This window comes from Anolis carolinensis, chromosome 4 (genome assembly GCF_035594765.1).
Source record: "Anolis carolinensis isolate JA03-04 chromosome 4, rAnoCar3.1.pri, whole genome shotgun sequence".
Classification (NCBI taxonomy): Eukaryota; Metazoa; Chordata; class Lepidosauria; order Squamata; family Dactyloidae; genus Anolis; species Anolis carolinensis.
The window spans coordinates 35,988,503-36,012,559 of NC_085844.1; the positions used below are offsets into that span (position 1 = coordinate 35,988,503).

Here is a 24,057-nt window from a genome sequence, read left to right on the forward strand (position 1 = left end):
TTCTTCTCCAACAATTTTAAATATTTTTGGAACCAGATGCTGTATATTAAAGCACACCTTTGGAAACTATTTATTTATTTATTTGAAAACTGTCATCATTCTTCATAATGTTGGTGTACTCGTCCAACTTTTCTTAGAATAGAAAAGAATAATAGAGGTCAACCTAAATTCAAGCCAACTAGAAAGATTGCCTGTGTAAATGAATCAGGATACGTGACCATAAGATAATCTATAAACTAAGTGCTAGCATGATGTGTAAGCAATGTACAATTTTAAACCAGCATTGGGACAGAATTTTATTTAGATCAATCCCATGTTGGGGAGTGGAGCAAAACAACAGCTCTATTGGTGGGAGAGGAAAACTGTTTCTTTAATTCCCAGTGATTTCAAGAGTAACTGTTTCTCAAGAGAATAAAAATTTACAAATAAACCAAGGCAGTCAGAACGCATTGATCTATGTTTAAACAATCCCCTTCAGTCATCCACCTATGATTCTCATCATCTGTTTAGACAGATGATGAGATTCCAGCTATTGTGGTTAAAGAAAGCTTATAAGGTCATTTTAGCTTCCGGCTGTTTTGTATCTCACTGGACATATGCTTAGTACACAGTAGTATCCCATAAAGCTGTAGCAAGGTGCATAAATCCTGCAGCCATGCATTGCCCAATCAGCATCCACCAGAAGAAAGAGCACAACAAGGGCCCATATGGTAGCTTCCGTGGCACCACATCGGCATGGAGGAACTCCCCACCAAAGCTATGGCACTTCTGCAAAAAATTAGGGGCAAGTAGAAATTGGTCAATTGTCATGTCTGAATTGGAGGCAGATAACTGAAATAAGGTATCAGGAGGGGAAAACTGCCACAAAGATCCAAACACAGCAACCAGATGTTAGTGTGTTTCTTTTTTGTTTTCAGTAAACTTGGGAGAAAGAGCAACTTACCATGGAGATAAAATTTATTCAGATCTGTTTCTTGCCTATTTTTGTTTTTAGAGGGACCAATAGTAACATGACTTGTTTTCCAAAGGGTGGTTTGATGCTAGAAGAGTTAAGGAAAGGTAAGAGGTACGCTTCCCTATTCAAACACGTGTGCACACACGTGCACACACAAATGCATACCCTGTAAAAGAGCAATTAACCCCCCAATAATAAATCAATGCAATCACAAGAGGCATGAAATCCAAGTTGGAGTTGTCAATAAGAAGCCCTACAAAGAAGTCTGTGGAAATGGTATGTGTATGAAGAAGATTCACTAGGATCATGTGAAAACTTGAAACCCCAATAGGAACTGTGGGAAACAGATGTTTACAGGACCAAAAGGTTCTCATTTTATCAACCATAGCTTATCACTAAATCAGCAGTGGGCAAAATGCAGCACTCTAGTTGCAACATCAGGAATTGTTTGTCATTTGTGATATGGCATTTTCATTTTTTCCATCCCTAATTTAGAAGCTATTCCTCACCCCATACACAGGGCAAAAATTATGAGTTAAGGGGAGTTGTAGTCCAATAAGGTCTGGAGGGGCCACACACTCAAGCCCCTTCCACAGAGCTGAATGAAATCCCACATTATCAACCAATGATCCAACATCTCAATGTAAAACTAATCTAAAAATGTACACAGGGGAACCTATAAGACTGTAGACACGGAGGAAACGGATATTAATTTAGAGTCTATGATACCTTTATATATACACTTTAAATACTATTTAAATAGAAGACTGTGACCCCTAAAGAAAATATATTATCTGAGAAATTATTATGGGATATTAATAGCTGGAAAATATTGCACTGTATGCAACAAACACTTAGAAATGTATGTCTATTTGAATAAATAATAATAATAATCCGACATTATCTGCTCTGAACTGGGATATATCGCAGTATGGACTCAGATAACCCAGTTCAAAGTGGACACTGTGTGTTATTCTGCCTTGATATTCTGGGTTACGTGGCTGTGTGGAAGGGCCTTGAGTGTGTGGCCTCTCCAGATCGTGTTGGACTACAACTCTCCTTAACTCATGCTGTGATAACTATGGCTCATGACGGCAGATGTTAAAAAATGTTTGGAAGACAAATCCTTTGACCATTCATGCCCAAAATCCTTGAAGTCTTTGCTCCATTTGGCGGCTACACCACTGCCTGTATAAGCAAATGAACGAAAATCCTGTTTCTCCTGATGAATCCAAGTGTAAGAATCAGAACCAGGGTGTGCCATTAAATTCAGCTAGACTTCTAAGAAAAGTAACTTGCTAAACATGCTAAACATGTGTTCAGCATTCTCTTGGCAATGTAGCTTGTAAACTAATTTATTCCCACAGCATAATTTATCTAACTGGAATTTTCTACAACTGCTTCCAGTGATGGAGAAAATGGTCTAAAATTACAACACAGTTATAACATTTGTACTTGAAATTCTCACATTTAATAGTTTTTAGTAGTTACATCAAAGACTCAAAATTTAATTGTATACAGTACTGATTCCTCCAAAAATATTTGAAAAATAAGGTGAAGGGGAAAGAAGAGATGGGAAATGTAGAGTGTTGTCTAGTTTGTTCCTGGAACTGAACTGTATATCATTAGCTCCCAATTTCCAGATGGAAGCCCGTGTCTTCATACTTTCTGGTACACCCGGGTACATTTGACATTATTAATGACACATTCCTGGAAAACAAAGAAGGTTCATTCATTAAGTTTCATTCAAACTGCTGCAAAAAAAAGGGCAATGCAGATGGACATTTATTATGCTTGAAACATGTTATGTTCTGACCATTGTGCAAAAATCTGGAAGGCAAAATGGGAGAAAAAATTCCACTTACCACAACCAGTTTCCCATCCTCTATCTTTCTTGTTATCGTGGTCTCTTTGCCATCCCACTGCTGCTTCTGTGTCAATACATTGTTATCATCTAATGTGATAAGGGTCTGTAAAAAAGAATAAGAATGTTGTTACTTAGCTATCTCCTTACTAAACCAAATTCATACTTTGGCCTTGAGATAGGGCAAAACCACAGTTCCCATGCTTTTGATATCGCTGCAAGCTGCATAATCCAAAGTAGGAAGGGAACTGTCTGCCCTTCTAATTAGCCCATGCAAAATTGATAAAAGATGGCTTTGGCCAACACATGTGTTAGTGCCTCAAATGTTGACCTATTTTTGGGTATATTTGACCTTGATCTGCTGGTTCCAAAATTGGCAGCAGTTTTCCTTGATCATCTCTAGGTTTTACATGGGCAGCATCTGCCTATAATTTGGGGGAAATTTCACATATGCAGGTTTGTCATGAGATGTGAAAAGTTCCTCTCACAAAAAGAAAGGAGACAGAATGCAAACGTAATATATACACATACCAAAACTAACCAAGTTTGTGAGCCTTACTTCCCGGTCAGTTTGTACATCTATTTTTCCTCTAATTCTGTCTCCCTCCCTCCACAAGTTCCTTAGCATACACTTCCCAGAGAGCTCATGTTATTCATTAATTCAGGGAATTCATAGCTAATGGCTATGTTTTCTGTAACAAGACAAACATAAGACTTAAATATTGTTTAAAAACCCAGAAATCTACACAAATTCCCCACTCCTCTAAAATCAAAAAGGACCCTATTAGGTCAAGCAACAAATCAAATACAACCTTCAAGCTTTAAAATGTCTGTTTTAAAAATGAGTATGTGGACAGATTGACCTATATTGCTGTCTGGTTTTTTTTTCCTTTTTGCGACTGGCCTATACAGTTGTACATTTTTCTCTGTAAAACACAATAGTGGCATTTGACAGAAATTTCATGTTGGCCAGGTAAGAGCAATACTAGCAGAAAAAGGGGAAACAGAAAATTCAAATGATGCTCAAGCACATGGACAATCCACAGAGAAATGATTAAGGCTGAGGAGGGACATATTTGGACCTCCAGATATTTGGAGTCCCTTCTATACTACCATATAATCCAATATCTGATCCCAGATTATCTGATTTGAACTGGATTATATGAGTCTACACTGCCATATCATCCAGTTCGATGCCTGGGTGGATAACTCTCAAATATTTCAGGCAACTTTGGCCCCATCTACACTGCCATTTTAATGCAGGTTGAACTGAATTATATGTCAGTGCAGATGGGGCAATAGTCAGAGGTATTGTGAGTGTTTGGGTCCAATACGCCATATCTGGAGAACTAAAGATATCCCAGCACTGCACGAAGTACCTGGAGAACTTTTGCAATGATTGTGGCAATGAATTCAACCAGCCTGGGTCTCCCATACTGTCATTGTAAACCATATCCCAGATTCTATTAGTGTCCTAATTTGCTTCATAATGGAACCAGCTCTGGGAAATGAAGAATTCTGCTCAATGTATAGCTCCAACTAAGACGCATTTCTTTTTATCAAACTTCATTTTTAAAAAGTGAGAGCACATTGTATGCAGTTGTAAATTCCATAGCATGCCACGTGCAGCTCCTTTTGGAAGTACTCAGGTCTAGCACTACTTTGGAGACAGATGTAAAACCAGTTTGGGAACTATGCTAATTGGAGATTAGGGAAAGGTTTTGGCAGGATGTCATTACTTTGAATAACACTAGACTGCCAGCGCCCACATGTACATTTTCTTGGCATCTGTTCTTGCAGTAATCTGGGACGTGAACGAGACCTTTTGAAATCAGTATTCATATCTGGGAAAAGATTCAAATCCTGCAATCTTAGACTAGATCTACACTGCCCTATATCCCAGGATCTGATCCCAGATTATCCGGCAGGTTTAATCCATATAATCCAGTTCAGAGCAAATAATCTGGCATGGGATATAGGATAGTGTAGACCTAGCCTTAATGCACACTGACATGAAAGGGCTGCAGGATCAGTCTGTGCCTGTTAAAAGGAGTAAGCTTTGAGATTGGCAAATCAGGGCTTTTTTGGCTTTTACCACAAGCATGGCACACCCAGGGAAAATCCACTAAATCATGTGGGCAGAGTCTGTGACCTGATGTGGAGAAGGAGGTATGAATCAAATATAAATCCATGGCATTCATTGTAGAACAGCACATTCTTTTGTTATCCAAATATATGAAACTGGTCCATTAGGCCTCATAGGTATGCTTTTATCACATTTGGATCAAAGAGGGGTTTTTTGTAACAGAAAAAGTATGGGTCCATTAGAAAAAAAAATCACCTGGTTGGCGATTTTTGATATTTTCTTTGTTATTATTTAGCCTAACTATGAATATACTAACTGACCTGTTTGGTGAGTATAGGACAACTTTAAGAGCAGTTTTCTATTGTCAAAGCAGTTGAGATGCAAATTGCTGGTTCAGAAATAATCCTAAACCATACAAGAATGAGTCATAGCAAGCTCTGGGTTTGCACACTCCCCTCCCATGCTCTGGCCTAACCACAAAGAGATATTTCAACATTTTTACTTTTACTAACAACAGCTTGCCATGTCAGCTAAACGCAGTCAAGCTATGGTTATAACCTCATGACTGCTATTTTGAAAGAAGGCAACTTCAAGGCATTGCTGATAAAACTGGTTTATTTCAGTGAACCATTGTTAAGATTGGGTTGCTGTGAATTTTCCGGGCTGTATGGCCATGTTCCAGAAGCATTGTCTCCTGACGTTTCACCAACATCTATGGCAGGCATCCTCAGAGATTGTTAAGATTGACAATGGTTCACTGAAATAAACTTAGGACCCTTCTACACTGCCATATAATTCAGAATATCAAGGCAGATAACCCACATTATCTGCTTTGATCTGGATTATCTGAGTCTATTTATTTATTACAATATTTATATCCCGCCCTTCTCACCCAACAGGGGACTCAGGGCGGCTTACAATAAAACACATATATAAAAATTGTACAATGCACTATAGAACAGTTAAAATTATTAACTTACACCAGACATTCATAAAACACATTATAAAATACAGATGGGCGTGTTCAAGTTTAAAAGACTGGGTCTGTCAATTGAGTTCCAGCGTACATAATAATAATTAGTGCTGCTAATTGTTATTCGAAGGCCTGGCCCCACAACCAAAATAATCCAGTTCAAAGCAGATAATCTCGATTTTATACAGCTGTGTAGAAGGGCCCTTAGGGAAAGATTTTGGGTGGGTAACAACTCCTAAAATCTCCCAGCATGGTTAGTATGGCTGTAGAAGTTAAACTCTTCTATTTTTGTTTAGATACTAATCCAAAACATAAGTAGAAACTTCTGATCTCTTCCTCACAGCCATGCAAAAAGAGAGAAACACACGTTAACTCTTGTAATCCTAAACTATAGTTAAGTATTACATATAACGAATGCTGTCACTACTATTTTTGACAGCACAGGTATAAAAGCAAAGGGACTGTCAGAGTGGCCATACTTCATGAATGCTTTCTTGGCTTCACTGTTTCTTCATCCACACTTAGGGCCTTCCTACACACCCATATAACCCAGAATATCAAGGCAGATAATCCACAATATCTGTTTTGAACTGGATTATCTGAATCCACACTGCCATATAATCCAGTTCAATATGGATTTTATACAGCTGTGTGGAAGAGGGCTTAGACTCACCTGGAGATTTTTACTTCCAAAACCTTTCATAGTTTGAAGTCACTGCCAAGGCCAGCACATGTGTGCCAAGATCCAACTATTATCCTCTATATTCCGTCTACACCCAAAGTGTGAACCTTTCAGGGCCTGTATTAATGTTATTTTGACATACCTGGGATTTTGTGTTCCCTGATCAGCATTGCCAGTGGCTGGAGATTATAAGAGTTGCAGTCCAAAAAAAATACCTAGTGGAAGATGGTAATTTATACCATTCAAACCAACAGTATAGGTGTTAATGTGAGATTTGTGTATAGATAGTGTTTAAATGAAATTTGTGTCTTGCCAGTATTGCATACTGATTGCATCATCCAGAGTGTACTATAGTCTGGAAAGAGTTAATTGCTGAGAAGCTGTGATGACCTTGATGTGTGGCTGGAGCTGGGGAGTGTCCATACACAAGTGTGTGTATGCATTACTGATTGCATCAGTTCAGTTCTGTTCTGTCTGCCTAGAGTGAGAGTCCTGTGTCTACTGTCTGCAAGCCTGTTTGTCTTGTACAGTAAAACTTTGTATATAGTTTTACCAACGTCTCTGGGTATCTCTTCGTTCTGCGTTCCACTGACTCCATCCAACTACTGCTGCGCTGAAATTACTCTGACAATTTGTTATGGGCCCAGACTGACCAGTTCCTAGACTGGACCAGATCACAGACTGGACCTGATTCTGGAATTTGGAGTGGAGAGAAAGTTGGAGCTGCGAGTGTGACCAGAGACGAGACCCGCTGTTTTGGTGAGCCTGCTTGAGTGTGAATCTGGTGTATCTTCGGAGGAAGATTGATTCAGATAGAAGCAGAGCTGCGCAGCGGGGCATGCTGGAGCCTGACTGATTGATGGCCAAAAACTAGACAATATCCAATAGTACCTTTGAGATATCTTACCACCCTTTTTAAAGCAATCCAGTATAGGAACTGGGATCACTCCTTTTCCTACTAGCTTTCCTTCTCTGTCATGGACATAAAAATAGATTCCTCTAAAACTCACTTTATACTGGTGATCTGTTAAGGTGGCAACACTTAGCAGATTGGATAGTGGAAGGAAATGATAATATTCATGAAGGATGAATGGCTCCAATCTGGAATTGCAACAACTTTTCACTGCAGATTCAGTGACATGTGCTGCCATCATCACATTTTTTCAAACCAGCCCCTGAATCATTGTTTTCTTTCTTTCAGAGCTTAATGAAATTATTTCTGGACTACAGCTCTCAGAACTGCTCCACCAGCAAAGTCGAGAGGAAGATTCTGGGAGTAGTACCTAAGACTCCCATATCTATCTGCCCTTACCTGAGTTTTCCGGCCATCTATCGTGTCCTCGGTAAACTTCTCCCCCAGTTTGAAGCTGAATTCCGATGTCTTGAAAGTGCTTTCTGTTTTCACTGTGAACGTATCGCCATCCTTGGTGATGATAACGTCTGGCTTAGCCATTGCTCCTAGCTTCCTCATGGGCATACTCACACCTACCAAAGGAAAAAAGAAAGAAAGGGACCTGTTAGACAGAGTTGGGAAAGCACAGGCCTGGTGAAGCCACCAAAGATTAGCTAACGTTTTAATGAGGAAGCCTGGGGAAGAAAGAGAAATCCACCAAATCAGCTGTGGCATTGCGGCACCTCGGGGTAGCAAGAGGTTCATCAAAGCCACTTTAATTTAATTCAGCCCAACAGGAGAAGCAGGTCTTTCACAAGAACTCAGCACATTACAACATTTGTCACAGGTTTTTATTTATTGGTGTGTTTGATTCATATGCTGCCTTTCTCCTGGAGTGGGATTTAAGAAGGGTTCAAGAGGTAATAAATTGAAACCATGTACAATTAAATTTAAGGACACTTAAAATCATTGTGTCTTAGCATGCCGAGTCTCCCATGGAAGAGAGTTCCAGAGCAGAGAGAGAAAACATCTACACCAGGCATGGGCAAACTTTGGCCCTCCAGGTGTTTTGGACTTCAACTCCCATCATTCCTAACAGCCTCAGGCCCTTTCCTTTTCCCCCTCCGCCGCTTAAGCGGCGAAAAGGAAAAGGAAAAGGCCTGAGGCTGTTAGGAATGATGGGAGTTGAAGTCCAAAACACCTGGAGGGCCAAAGTTTGCCCATGACAGATCTACACTGTAGAATTAATGCAGTCTGACACCACTTTAACAGCCATGGCTCAGTGCTATGAAATCATAGGAGTTGTAGTTTTACAAGGTCTCATAGCCTTCTCTGCCAAAGAGTGTCAGTGGCTCACTAAACTACAAATACAGTAGAGTCTCACTTGTCCAACACTCGCTTATCCAACGTTCAAGATTATCCAACACATTTTTGTAGTCAATGTTTTCAATACATCATGATATTTTGGTGCTAAATACGCAAATACAGTAATTACTGCATAGCATTACTGTGTATTGAACTACTTTTTCTGTCAAATTTGTTGTATAACATGATGTTTTGATGCTTAATTTGTAAAATCCTAACCTAATTTGATGTTTAATAGGCTTTTCCTTAATCCCTCCTTATTATCCAACATATTTGCTTATCCAACTATCTGCCGGCCCGTTTATGTTGGATAAGTGAGACTCTACTGTATCAGTATTCCATAGAATTGAGTTGTTGCAGTTCAAGTGGTGTCGAACAGCTTTAATCCTGCAGTGCAGATGCACCTGGCGAAGGGACTCTCCCCCTTCACATAACTGCATTGTGTTTGATTGACCTTCAGAAAGTGGATTTAATCCAAACTCTGCAAAGCATGTATATCCACTGCACTGCAGTAAGGTTAGAAAGAAATCTTGTGGTATGAAGGCATTTATTCTTCACAACACTGATGGAAAATAAGATTTTAAATACACATCTGAGATGCGCGATCCTTCCAGTCAAGCTCTGCTGAAATCAACAAAAATTGTTTTTTTTAAAAAAAAAATAAGAGGGAAGAAAGAAATCAGCAAGAGGTATCAAGATATATTTATCTTGCGGGACTTTGATTGCTTAATTATAGGGCTCCTGTTCTGTTCAGAAAGATTTCGACATTACGTAGATTTCTGGTCCTGATACTGGGGTTCTCAGACTCTACTACTACGAAAAATGAAGAATCATGTTCATGCATGCTTGTTCATCATACAAAAAGCATTACAAATAGATTTCATAGTGCTTTTCAATGAGTGAGTCATCAAGAATGAATAAGCAAGTTGAGGCCAATGATGAACCGAGAAAAGTATACACACCCACAATTGCCCAAGCCACTTGAAATGTGTTTTAAAAAGCGTAAATCTCCTGAGCTGACAATGAAAGCACTGAAAGGGTTTTTTCTTCTTCTCCCTGATCCTCAAAGGAAAACTACTCAGAAGTGCATCTACATTGTAGAATTAATGCAGCTTGACATCACTTTAATTGCCATGGTTCAATGCTATTTTTTATGGTTTCAGAAGCAACTTGAGAACATACTGCAAGTCACTTCTACTGTGAGACAATTGGCTGTCTACAGAGATGTTGCCCAGGGAACGCCCGAATGTGTTACCAACCCTGCTGGAAAACTTCTCTCATGTCCCTGCAAGCTAGAGCTGACAGACGGGAGCTCACCCCATTTCGCGGATTTGAACCGACAACCTTCAGGTCAGCAACCCAACCTTCAGGTCAGCAGTCCAGCCAGCACAAGGATTTAACCCATTGTGCCACCACGGCTCCTTATCAATGCTATGACATTATTGGACTTGTAGTTTAGTGAGGGCCCAGCACTCTTTGGTAGAGAAGGCCAAAGACCTTGTAAAACAACAACTCCCATGATTGTTATAGCATTGAGCCATGACCATTAAACTGGTATAAAACAGTATGAATTCTAGAAGAACTCTTGAGTCCATTGTATGATGGCATCTATTTTGTTAGATGCCAGAACTAAATGAACCTCCAATTTGAAACTGTTGGAAAATTTGGAAAGCCTATACTATTTGTGATTCCATAGGCAAAAAATTCTTGGCAACTCGCTGAATTTCAGGTCATTCAGTCATTCAGTCGTCAGTCCATGTTTTTATTTTTACAGTGTCAGAGTTATTCTGCAGTCCTTTTTTGCAGTCTTTGCATGAACTGAGCATTACTATTTCCAGCATCCAAACTAAGATTCTAGTCCTTAATAATCAGGCCAATATAAGTATGGAATGCCATACTGGGTTAGGAATGACAGTACAATCTTTCCATTGCCCCAAAGAGGCAGAAACAGATTGAATTTTTGATAGGGTGTGAAAAAATAAGCAACTTTGTGTTCTTTGTTCATTTTATAAAGGTCACAGAATTCAGCTTGATCTGCAAATTGTTGGCCTCTGACTCTGAACTGGACACAGCATGTGCACAGCCCTGTCCAAGAGCCATCACTGAACTTTGTTTGCATTTTAATGAAATTAATCCACAAGGACAGATAGAAGAAAGATTCTAACTAAACAACCGGATATTCATTCATGAATGTGTTATTCTTTTAGGTTTCAGCCTCAGCGGGCGCTACTGCTCTCTAAACATACCTTAAACTTGGAGACTTATCAATGCAACACAGAACGATTCATTTCCAATCTGGTTAATGTACCATTTAATTTATGTGGCGGGTGGAAGGGAAGTGAACTGAGATCACCTGACTACATGTTCTACTCGTGGATTCATGAAGCTTGATCATCCTGGTATCTTTCCTGTCTTGCAGCAAAACTGCTTATCTCATTAGAATTAAGTACTCTGTAGAAAGTAAGATACTTTTTGTAAAGTTTCCCTCAGAACCAAAATCGTCTAGATGGAATGTAATAAAACACAGAGCTTGTGCTATCCCAAGGGCTGAGCCCTTCAGATTTCAGCATTTTACTCCATTGGCTAGGCTATCTGGGGCTGATGGGAACTGTAGTCCAGAAATGTGTATTTTGGAACATGGGCCCTTGATATTTATTGGGTTCCAGAACCCCCCACACACAAACACACACACACCAAAACCCATGGATACTCAATGTCATTATATACAATGGCATAGCAAAATGGTCTTCAAATAAGATAGCAAATATTTGCTTTTTGGATTTTTAAAAACTTATTTTCAAGCCATCGATGATGGATGTAAAATAAGTAGATAGAATAATGGAATAAAAGAGTTGGAAGAGACCACATGGGCCATCTAGTCCAACCTTCTGCCTTGCAGGAAAAGCACAAAGTATCCATGGCAGAGGGCCATCCAGCCTGTGTTTAAAAGTTTCCAAGGAAGGAGCTTCCACCACACTTCGAGGCAGAGAGTTCCACTGTTGAACAGTGGCAAAGTAAGGGTTGGGCCATTCCAGGACTCAACTTTTCACTCCATTGGTTATGCTGATTGGTTCTGATGGGAATTGCAGTCCAGCACACTGTGTTTTGACACAGTGGACCCCCTTGATATCTACTTAGATTTGGTTGCAGAACCCTCTGGTGGATGTCCAAATCCCATTATATACAATGGAGCAGTAAAATTGTGGTCTTCTCATAAAATGGCAAAAGTGAGGTTTGGTTTTTGGATTTAAAAAAACGTTTCAAGCCATGAATTTTTGAATCCATGCTTGCAGAATCAATGGGTACAGAAGGTACTGCATTCAAAGGTAATTGCCAGCTGCTCTCCTTCAAGAACCAGGCAAAAAGTAGCAGATCAGTCTCACTCCCTTTCCCCCTTTCCCACCTCCTTGAATTCCCCCTCTCTTCCCATCCACCCTCCTCCTTCCCCCATCACTCACTCATATAAAAGCTTCTCACATATTGTTTTGTGCAGAAGGCCTGGGATTCCTCTCCCTCCCCCACTTAGCACTCATATTTGAAACAAATGCCCATTTGTCTGCCAGCTACTAGAGGACCCCTCCGTAGACCTTGGGCAGAGCATTCAGTTTCCCAGGAGCCAGGCAGATGAGACACAAAGCTCCTAATCCCAGATCCTCCCAGGAGCGGGGCGTGAAAGACGGGCGTGAAAGACGTGTCATCCCCACAGAGGAAGATGGCTTAATTCCCATTTTCTTTTCAGAGTCCTCCTGCTCTTTATTGTCTGTGCATCTATTGCAAAAAGAATGGTGCACCCACACTCAGGAAAAGAGCATTTGGAAAATGCATGACAATGAATACAATTGTACACATGGAACACATAGACACAGCAAATACTATGACACACTGAGATGGCGGAAAGCAGAATGAGACAGAATCTTTTCAGACAAAGCCTCAATCAATAATTCATTTAATCAAAAGACGCCATTTTAAGAGAGAAGACAACTAGGTTAGTGGGATCTGGAGCAAAGCTTTGGGCTGCAGTCCCTGCCTTTATTGAGACAGGTGCAAAATCTCTATATTCAGGGTGATTTGTACACAACATAAGCAAATAATAAGACTGTAGTGTGACTCTTTGGCTGCAAAATGCACATCAGCTGGGCAGAGAAACATGAAGCACACCCCACTTAGGTGATTCTCCAATGTATATGTGTGTGTACATCCCACTTAGGAAGTTTTCCCAACAGACAGATATATATATATATGTATGTGTGTGTGTATATATATAATAAAATCTCTGTTCTATTCTTATTCTCTTTCTTTCTTGTTTCTATTATTTATTCCAAGGCAGCATTAAACTGCAATGATTCCTCTCCACCATGCACTCCACTGTTTCATTAAATGTCTTTCCTCTCTTTCTCCTAACACATGGAATGCATCTCCCCACGCCCATCCCTCTTAACCAGTGCTTTCCTAACATGAAGAACATCCCACTTTGGTGATTTTCTCAACATACTTGTATGCATGTTTTTTTAAAACCCTACTTTGCTTATCCTTTACCTTTAGTTCACCCCAACACAGTATCCATAACCGCAATTCCCTCTTTTCCTCCCCTTCTCCACTTCACCCATTCATTAAGTGGATTTTCTCCCTTTCTTTCTGCTCAGATAGATACTCAGTGCATCCCCCATCGCCCATCCCTTGACCAATTATTTCCTAACATGAATCATATCCCACTTTGGTAATTCTCCCAACATGTTTATTTATTTATTTCATTTATGTACCGCCTTTCTCACCCCTGGGGGGATTCAAAGAAGTTCACAGCAAAAAAAATGGCAAAATTAAATGGCTCACATAAAATATAAAATATATGGCATATCTAAAACAGCATATAACAATAGATTAAAAGCATTAAACTGTAAACATCGGACATAGACAAAAATATAAAACATTGAACATTAAACATTGCACAATACTGTGGTATCATTAGACTACTTCATCTCACTCCCTGAATGTTTGCTTGAAAAACCACATTTTAAGTTGTTTCCTAAATGCCAGAAGGGAAGGGGCTGATCTAATCTCACCGGGGAGGGAGTTCCACAGCCGAGGGGCCACCACTGAGAAGGCCCTGTCTCTCATCCCCACCGGTCACACCTACAAGGGTGGTGGGACCGAGAGCAGGACTTCCTCAGCCAACCTTAATGCTCCCACTGGCTCATAAAGAGAGATGCATTTGGACATATGTGTGTGTGTATGTGTGTGTGTGTGTGTGTGTGTGTGTGTGATATATATATATATATCCCACTCTGCTTATCTTCTCATATAATCAATGGCCCAACTCTTGCTTTGTCATTTATTACATGATTCATAGAGTTGGAAGAGACCTCGTGGGCCATGCAGTTCAACCCGCTGCCCAAGAAGCAGGAAAATCACATTCAAAGCACCTCCAATAGATGGCCATCCAGCCTCTGCTTAAAAACCTCCAAAGAAGCCTCCACCACACTCTGCGGCAGAGAGTTCCACTGCTGAACAATTCTCACAGTGAGGAAGTTCTTCCTAATGTTCAGGTGGAATCTCCTTTCCTATAGTTTGAAGCCATTGTTCTGCGTCCTAGTCTCCAGAGCAGCAGAAAACAAGCTTGCTCTCTCCTCCCTATGAGTTCCCCTCACATATTTATACATGGCCCTCATCATGTCTCCTCTCAGCCATCTTTTCTGCAGGCTAAACATGCCCAGTTCTTTAAGCTGCTCCTCATAGGGCTTGTTCTCCAGACCCTTGATCATTTTAGTCACCCTCCTCTCGACACATTCCAGCTTGTCAACATCTCCCTTCAACTGTGGTGCCCAGAATTGGACACAGTGTAATTCCAGGTGTGGTCTGACCAAGGCAGAATAGAGGGGAAGCATGACGTCCCTGGATCTAGACACTAGACTCCTATTTGTGCAGGCCAAAATCTCACTAGCTTTTTAAGCTGCATAAATAGGAGTATAGTGTCTAGATCAGTGGTTCTCAGTCTGGGGTCCCTAGATGTTTTGGCCTTCAGCTACCATAAATCCTAACAGCTGGGAAACTGGCTGGGATTTCTGGGAGTTGTAAGCCAAAAACATCTGGGGACCCAGGTTGAGGACCACTGGTCTAGATCTAGATCAGTGGTTCTCAACCTGTGGCTGCAAGACCTAAAATAAGGTCCGCAAGACATGCAGGGAAAATCAGCTTTAGATTATTAAATATGGTTTTCTGTGGGCAAGCAAATGGCAACTACTGGATCATCCTGGATGGCATATGTTCTTATTTATTTACAGTATTTATATTCCGCCCTTCTCACCCCAAAGGGGATTCAGGGTGGATTACAATGCACATATACATGTCAAACATTCAATGCACATATACATGACAAATATGTTCTGTATCAGAAACTAGAACTGATGTGGTCTATCCATTAAAAATTTCTGCATCAGCATCCAAAATAACCAAACTGTATCTAAAGCTGACCAAAAACTGATTTGTAACTCTTTTGGTACTAATGTTGGATAGTGGTCACGGGTTTAAAAAAGTGGTCCCTGGTCAAGGAAAGGTTGGGAACCACTGATCTAGATCCTTTGATGGTTTCCATGATGCACAGAAACACAAAGCACATCCCTGGTAGGGGCTTCTCCCAACATAACATAAATATTGATATCAATATATATTTAAAAAATCCCACTCTGCTCTATCTGATGAAAACAAACAGAGGACATGCGATAAAAAGAACTGACTGGAGAAAATACGAAGAATATAAGAAAAAGGAAAAGGGAATTTAAACAATAGAAGGACCTGAGAATTGTAAAAATGAAAGAAACCAAAAACTAAAAGAAATTTAGTAAGTGATGTTATGACCGCAAAGAATAGTAAACGGAAGACCAAAAAGTCTCCCCCACTTTTCCCCAATTCCTTTTCCTTCCCATACTCTCCCTATAGATTTTCCCTTTTATAACCATAGTGCTTTTTTGTTGATATCCATAGATGTTCCAAATTCATACTTACCTTTTCAACTTTACCCTTCCCCCACATTTTCCATTTCTATTTTTATGTATGTACACAAATGGAAACTTTAATAAAAAATTATTTTTTAAAAAAAATCCCACACTGCTCATCCTCGCCATGGTGCATAGAAACATGAAGCACATCCCAGGCAGGTGATTTCCCCAATGTATTTCTATGTGTGCTAATACACATTCAATGTGTGTGTGTGTGTGTGTTCATTCATTCATTGAAAAATCCCACTCTGCTTATCCTCTCCTTTGCTCATTTCCACAGCATGAGAAACTGCAACCCCCTCCCCTCTCTTCGTTTGTTTTCTTTCCTTGCTTTCTGCCTTCATCTCCCCTTACCCAGGTCTTTCATGTACTCCTCAAAGTTATCGCTGGAAATGAGTCGCCATTTGCCCAGGAATGCCTCTGCGTTGGCCATGGTGGTGGGTGCCTCGGACGAGTGAGAAGAGAAGCAGGAGGCGAAGGAGGGCTGGAGTCGGGGCGACCGGGGAGCCCAGGGGCGCCTTTATACGAGAGGAGCGGAGCGCATGTTGCCGGTGGGGCCAATGGGAGAGAGCGACGTCAGGGATGCCGCCCTGGCCGCTCTCCGCCGGTGCCTGACGCAGGATGATGGGCTCCGTGTCAGAAAGGAGGGAGGGAAGGAGGGAGGGAAGGAGGCGGAGGAAGGCGCCTCTTCTCTTTCATTCCCGCCGGAGGGGAGGCGCGCCCTGGCCCTTCTTTTCCTCTCCTCCCCACCTCTAGGCACATGCCGTGCGTCCATCCACACTGTAGAATGAATGCCCTTTCACACCGCTTTCATTCTAAGGCTCAGTGCTATGGGAGTTTGTAGTCTGGAAAAGGAGGCTTTAGAGGCTATTTTTCACAATTAGAGTACTACTTGAAGCCATGCACTCCGATTGTCTTAAAAAGGTAAAGGTTCCCCCTGACATTAAGTCCATTGGTGTCTGACTCTGGGGGTTGGTGCTCATCTCCATTTCTAAGCCCAAGAGCCGGCGCTGTCCATAGACACCTCCAAGGTCATGCGGCCGGCATGACCTTCCCGCCGGAGCGGTACCTATTGATCTACTCATATTTGCATGTTTTCGAACTGCTAGGTTGGCAGAAGCTGGAGCTCCCCGGATTCGAACCTACGACTTTTGGGTCTGCAAATTCAGCAGCTCAGCACTTTAACACACTGGGCCATCAAAAAAAAAACAACCCTGTGTTTGCATTTAGGTATTTTAATGATCATACCATCTATAAAAAGGTAAAGGTTTTCCCCTGACGTTAAGTCCAGTCATGACCGACTCTGGGGGTTGGTGCTCATCTCCATTTCTAAGCCGAAGATCCAGCGTTTTCCATAGACACCTCCAAGGTCATGCGACCGGCATGACTGCACGGAGCGCCGTTACCTTCCCGCCGGAGCGGTACCTATTGATCTACTCACATTTGCATGTTTTCGAACTGCTTAGGTTGGCAGAAGCTGGAACTCCCCGGATTCGAACCTACGACCTTTGGGTCTGCAAGTTCAGCAGCTCAGCGCTTTAACACACTGTCAGAACCCTGCTACTAGAGCCTGGATGTGGCTCTGAGTTTCAGGGTCACTGACATTGATAAGACACCTGCGGCTCAGGACTCGGAGAAGAAACGGCTGCTGGACTTGGCGGGGAATTTGCGCGGGGTTTTGCTGAGCGGGAAGAGACTTTTCAAATGAGGGGGAGGGTATATAAAGGATGGTTGGCCGGAGCCTCCCATTCTTGGCTTTTTTGATGTTCATGTTTCCTACAGTAAAAGTTTCTGGTGATATCACAGAGAGTCTCGTGTGTTCATTCAGGAGCGGCTGTGGTGAGCTGACACTAAGCCAAGCATACGGACACCATCCCGCTGTAGCGGTGAGGTGTAACATGCAAGTGGAGGATGAAGAGCTCTTGGGCGCAGGAGGAGGAAGGTCGGAAAGGGCCACTCCCGAGCCGGACGCTGAGTTCCACCAGCTGGCGGCCCTGGCGTCATCCACCGCTTATGCCCAGCCAAATGGGGTAACCCAGAGGCGTGGAGTGGTGCGGGGAGACAGCACCGGAGGAGAGGAAGGTTCACCTTCCCCAGGCCCACAAAGGATGGTGGTTCTGGAGGAGAGGATGTCGGCGATGGAGACCACCCTGGCAGTGATGTCGAGGGCGATGGAGCGCCTGGCGTTTTTGGCGGAGCCAGAGAGAGGAAGGGAAATTCGGGCTGGCTCAATGTGGGACGTGAGCGTGGGAAGCAGCCAGGGCTTTGCAGACCTCCCAGCACCGAAGGGAAGGGAAATGCGAAAGGAGCCCGGCGCCCGGCCCAAGACCCAAACAAGCCTGACGCGGGTGGAGGAGAGTGACGACGAAGGGGAAAAACCTCCGAGAATCCCAGCTACGCTCCCAGCTGAGACCCTGGTGCCCCTGGCGAATGCCGGGCGTGGCACAGGGCCAAGAGAAGCAGCAGCGGGGCCCACTGGTCCGCAAGGGGGCTTGCGACGGGCGGAGAATTGGGGATTGCCACCACAGGGACCCCTACCGAGACGAGAGGAACTAAGGATCGAGTTTGGGGGAGAGTCCTCTGAACTGGATTTTTTCCTGACCACGGTGAGGGGCTATATGGAGGACAATGCTCACACTTTTAGAACGGAATCCAGCCGGATACGGGCCATTGGTGCAGTGTTGAAGAGGGGAGCGGCCAGCTGGTACGTTCAGCTGCACGCGCGGCGCGACCCATGTCTGGGGTCACTCCGACGCTTTATGGGGGCCCTGGAGACCCGTTTCCGAGATCCACTGGAGCAGATCCGGGCGAGGGAGAAGTTGAAGACCGTCTCCCAGGGGCAGAGGTCGGTATCTGAGTATGCGGAGGAGTTCCAATGCCTCGCCGAAAAGGTGCCGGAATGGTCTGCAGTAACAAAGATAGAACTCTTCAAAGAGGGTCTCAGGCGGGAGATCCTCTCCTGGGCGGTGCATCGTGATGAGCCTGACACACTGCGCGGATGGATTCAGCTGGCGGGGCGCGTCGAGACATCGCTGGCCCAGGCGAGGAGGCACCGAGGAGGGCTACAGCAGCGGCCGCAGATGAAAGAGGGGAGCCGGAAGGAGGGATCAACCCCAGCCGGGAGGAGAACGGAGCCGACAGGGAACGTGAGCGCCAGCAGGAGTGGCTGCTTCGTGTGCGGCCGGTTGGGCCACAGGGCTGCCGAGTGCTGGCAGAGAAAAGGGGAAGGCGGAGGCCAGCCCAAACCAAGAGCCGTGGCAGGAAAACGCGCCGAGGAAGAACCACCGATGAGGCACCACTCGGGGGGGTTGGTAAGTCAGGACAAAGCTATGATAGTGGTCCCCATTCAGCTGGAAAATGGCAGCAAACAAGCAACCTGCAAAGCATTTGTGGATTGTGGATGTTCCAGGAACATCATCTCCCCTGAATTAGCCGAGGGATTGGGATGCGAAAGAACGAACCTAGAATCCCCAATAGCTTTTTCGCAGTTGGACGGATCCACAGCATCGGGATCGTTAGCTAAGTACAGTGCCGAAGATGTAATGTGTAAGATAGGGAGTTGGGAAGGAAAGGTGTCATTTGTGATATCACAAATAGCCAGCTATAATGTTATACTAGGCATGCCGTGGCTGGGGCAGGCCAACCCGCAAATCAACTGGGAGGATAAGAGCATGATCTTCAGGATGAATTTGGAAGAAGGGAGCCAGGAAGTTGAGAGGGAGCCAGGGAAAAGGGGGGAGGAAGACTCTATCAGAATAGCAGAACTGGCAGATAAATTACCCCCAGAGTATCGGGATTTTGTGGACGTGTTTGATGAGAAGGAAGCAGACAATTTCCCACCGAAGCGGAGAGTTGAAGTGAAAATAGAGCTAGTCCCAGGAGCAGAGCTTCCCAAGGCAAAAATATACCCGATGTCAGCTAGGGAAAAGGAGGAACTGAGAAAATACATTGATAAAAACCTAGCGAGGGGTTTCATAGAGCCTTCAAATTCCCCTCTAGGGGCGCCTGTGTTGTTCAGGCGGAAAAAGGACCAAACGCTGAGGCTCTGCATTGACTACAGGGGCCTAAATGCAATCAGTACTGTAAATAAATACCCCCTACCCTTAGTGAAGGACTTGATCGCCCAGTTATCGGAAGGACAGATATTCACTAAATTGGACTTAATTGAGGCCTACCATAAATTGCAGATCAAACCAGAGGACAGGTGGAAGACGGCCTTCTCCTGCGCATTCGGATTATTCAATTATCGTGTGCTCCCCTTCGGTTTGTGCGGGGGAGGGGCCGCGTTCATGCAATTAATCAACGAAGTATTGCATCCATTGTTGTACAAGGGAGTCTTTATTTTTTTAGATGACATATTGATAATGTCTCGAACTAAGGAGCAACACGTAGAACTAGTCAGGGAAGTCCTACAAAAGTTGAGGGAAGCGAAACTGTATGCGAAGCTTGCCAAGTGCGAGTTCAATAAAGACCAGATAGACTTTCTGGGGTATAGGATTTCCTCCCAGGGAGTGGCGATGGACCCTGCGAAGGTGGAAGACGTGAGGGGGTGGGAAGCCCCCAAAACACGGAAGCAGCTGCAATCCTTCCTAGGGTTCGCAAACTTCTATAGAACATTTATCAAGGACTTTGCGCGCCTCACTTTGCCATTAACGGATTTGTTAAAAACTAAAGGCAGGGGAGAAACAGCCAAAGTGAAGGCCCCAGGGGCCAAACTGACATGGACAATAGAATGCCAGGAAGCTTTCGAAGCCCTTAAAAAGCGTTTTACTGAGGAACCTGTCCTACAGCACCCTGATATGTCTAAGGCCTTTGTACTACATTGCGATGCGTCAGACCGGGCATATGGGGCAGTTCTGCTGCAGAAAGACGAGGGGGGGAACCTGAAGCCATGTGGCTATCTGTCAAAAAAGTTTAGCGATACAGAAAAAAACTGGCCGATTTGGGAGAGAGAAGCCTTAGCGATTCTAAAAGCACTAGAGTGCTGGAGACACTTTCTGGAAGGAAGTGGAACACCGTTTGAGGTGTGGACTGATCATAGAAATTTACAGTATCTGAGATCCCCTCGTAAACTATCAGCGAAGCAAATTAGATGGGCCCAATATTTCAGCCGTTTTGATTTCAGACTCAGATTCTTCCAGGGGAAACATAACATACTCGCTGACGCTCTCTCTCGGATGCCTCAGCACGGGGGAGGAATTCAGGAATCTGAAGGGAGCCTGTTCCTAGATAAGCAGTGGGGCCTGGCAGTACTAACTCGAGCACAAGCGGCCAAAGAAAACAAACGTACTGCCATTTCCACGGGGGGAGGAGAAATATGGGAGGAAGAGTTGAAGCGAGCGTATGGAATGGACAAATGGTTACAAACTAACAAAGAAAAGGGAGAATTGTGTGGGGATTTGGTGTTTGTAAATAAGAAATTGTATATTCCTGAATGTTTAAGACGAGAAATGTTAAGGAAGTGCCACGATAACAAGGGTGCGGGTCATCTAGGCCCCACCAGGACTATTAAACTGTTGGCCAAACAATGCTGGTGGCCCGGAATGAGGAAAGACGCCAGGGGGTACGTCACGCAGTGTGAATTATGTGCAGAGGGAAAAACACCACCGGGGAAGCCCCAGGGGCTATTGCAGAAGGTGGTGGAGCCCATGAGGCCATGGGAATGCGTGGCCATGGATTTTGTAGGCGAACTACCCCCCAGCAGAGGCCACAGATACATTTGGACAATATTGGACCTATTCTCAAAACAGGCACACTTTGTGGCCCTGCCAAAACTCCCCTCAGCTGAAAAACTTGCTGATTTGTATGTGAAGCATGTATATCGCCTACATGGGTGTCCCGACAAAATAATTAGCGACCGGGGAGTCCAATTTACTGCAAAATTTTGGGGAAAATTCTTACAGCTGTTAGGAGCAGAAAGGAACCTGAGCTCGGCTTTTCATCCCGCAACCAACGGGGGAGTCGAACGCACCCAACAAACACTGTGCCAATTCTTGAGGATGTACACCAATTATAGACAGGATGATTGGGCGGACCTTCTACCGTTTGCTGAGATGGCTTTTGACGGGGCCGTACATTCGGCCACAGGTCGTGCCCCATTCGAAATAGTATACGGACAGGAGGTGGCACCTTTCCCCAGGCTACCCGAGTGGAAGGAAGGAGAGGGCCAGACCGACAAGGAATGGCCGGCCAAAATTAAGCAAGGGTGGCAGACCGTGGTGGAGGCATTGCGGGAAACACAAAAGAAGTACAAGCTCTTTGCAGATCGTAGGCGCCGAGAGGGGGACAAATTGGGCGAAGGGGATCTGGTTTGGCTGAGCACAAAAAACCTGAAATTGGGGTTCCCATCTAAAAAATTGGCTCCACGCTATATAGGGCCGTTCAGGGTAGCAAAAAGAATAAACGAAGTGACCTATGAGCTGAGGCTACCCAAGGACCTAGGAAAGGTACACCCGGTATTCCATTGCAGCCTGTTAAAAAAGTATAAAGGAACTCTGGACAGCGGAGAACAATAGTTGTGTTTAATCTTTTCCTTCCAGGACGAAGGGGAGGAGGACGCCATGTCAGAACCCTGCTACTAGAGCCTGGATGTGGCTCTGAGTTTCAGGGTCACTGACATTGATAAGACACCTGCGGCTCAGGACTCGGAGAAGAAACGGCTGCTGGACTTGGCGGGGAATTTGCGCGGGGTTTTGCTGAGCGGGAAGAGACTTTTCAAATGAGGGGGAGGGTATATAAAGGATGGTTGGCCGGAGCCTCCCATTCTTGGCTTTTTTGATGTTCATGTTTCCTACAGTAAAAGTTACACTGAAATGTTTGGATCTTTCATATATGCAAAACATCCAAGTGAATAAAGTTTGTTGTGTCGCACTTACTCAATGATACAATTAATACGAGTCACTAGGGCAGGGCAGGGTGCACACATGTTATGAAAGGTGATCGTGGGTGGGGATAACACAACATCCTCTCCCCCATTACTTTTAATTGCCTTCAGTCACATTCTCTGGTACCAGCCACAGATGGATCTGTGGGTGACAACAGCCACTCCTAATTCAAATTCTGCTCCACTTTCCAATTCTTCCCTAGCCCTGTTGCTTGTCTTATTGCTAAGATCCAGAAATCTGTTCTTTTTGTTGTGCTTTCAAGTCATTTCCGATCTATAGCAGCAACTCTAAGGCAAATGTATCGCAGAGTTGTCTTGGCAGGTTTTGTTCAGAAGAGGGTTGCCATTCCCTTTCTCTGAGGCTGAGGGTGCAACTTACCCAAGATCACCCAGTGGGTTTTAAGCCTAAGCTGGGATTCAAACTCTGTTCTCAAAGTCGTAAGTGACTCTGTACCATAGAATGAATGCCAATTTGATACCTATGTAACTGCCATGGTTCAATGCTATGGAATCCTGGGAGTTATAGTTAGATGAGAAACCACATTCTTTGGCAGAAAAAGACTAAAGACCTTATAAAACTACAAGACCCAGGATTCCAGAACACAAAGCCATGGCACCTGAAGTGATGTCAAACTGCATGAATTCTACAGTGTAGATGCACCTGAAGTCTGACCCCCCCCCACACACACACACACTTTAACTGTCAAAGCCCAATGGCATGGAATCATGGGATTTGCAGTTTGATGAGGCAGCAGCACTTTTTAGCAGAGACGGCTTGCAAAATGAGAACTCCCAGGATTCCACAGCATTGAGCCATGACAATTCAAGTGCTGTCAAACTGCATTAATTCTACAGTATAGACACACCCGTAGTCCAATGCTCAAATCATACAAAATAGGTCAGAATTGGTAAGTGCATGATCTCGCTATGGATCTCCTGAATTGAGCATCCCCTGTCCCAAGCTCAAATAATGCAGTGCCAGTTTGGCTTTTATATTTCTCTCTGCTGTCCTTTCTGCATCTGGGACGTCAGGTGGATAGCCATCTGTTGAGGGTGCTTTGAATGCGATTTCCTGCTTCTTGGCAGGGGGTTGGACTGGATGGCCCATGAGGTTTATTCCAACTCTACTATTCTATGATTCTAGGTAATATTTTTGTCTGGACTGGGATGCATTGGGATGCGGGGCCCTCAGTTCTCTTCTCCCCCCTCCCAATCATCCAGATATCCATTTTGACCAGAAGGTAGTCAAGCATAATAAATAGTGCCATTGAATCCAGCTGTCTTGCACACTATTGACCTCAGGGTGCCTATACACTGTAGAATAAATGCTGTTTGACACCACCTTAACGGCCATGGCTCAGTGCT

The 24,057-nt window shown here is 43.8% G+C and overlaps 1 protein-coding gene across 1 annotated transcript; it reads right to left on the minus strand.

The window, feature by feature from the left end:
* Window positions 1–2,403: 2,403 nt before the first annotated feature.
* On the minus strand, window positions 2,404–16,390 carry LOC100555334 (fatty acid-binding protein 5). The gene is made up of 4 exons (XM_003219552.3): window positions 16,164–16,390; window positions 7,873–8,045; window positions 2,821–2,925; window positions 2,404–2,665 (listed from the first exon to the last, which is right to left on the minus strand). Exons 1-4 carry the CDS (start codon window positions 16,240–16,242, stop codon window positions 2,615–2,617), a joined length of 408 nt encoding a protein of 135 aa, XP_003219600.1. The 5' UTR covers window positions 16,243–16,390; the 3' UTR covers window positions 2,404–2,614.
* Between the last annotated feature and the right edge of the window lie 7,667 nt (window positions 16,391–24,057).

Bases quoted from the DNA above. Each gene is read 5' to 3' on its own strand.
- LOC100555334 (XM_003219552.3), bottom strand. From the start codon at position 16,242: ATGGCCAACGCAGAGGCATTCCTGGGCAAATGGCGACTCATTTCCAGC. The intron at 8,046-16,163 runs GTAAGGGGAGAT...TTCCTTTGGTAG, and splicing joins GGAGTACATGAAAGACCTGG to GTGTGAGTATGCCCATGAGG. The intron at 2,666-2,820 runs GTAAGTGGAATT...TTTGTTTTCCAG, and splicing joins AGGATGGGAAACTGGTTGTG to GAATGTGTCATTAATAATGT.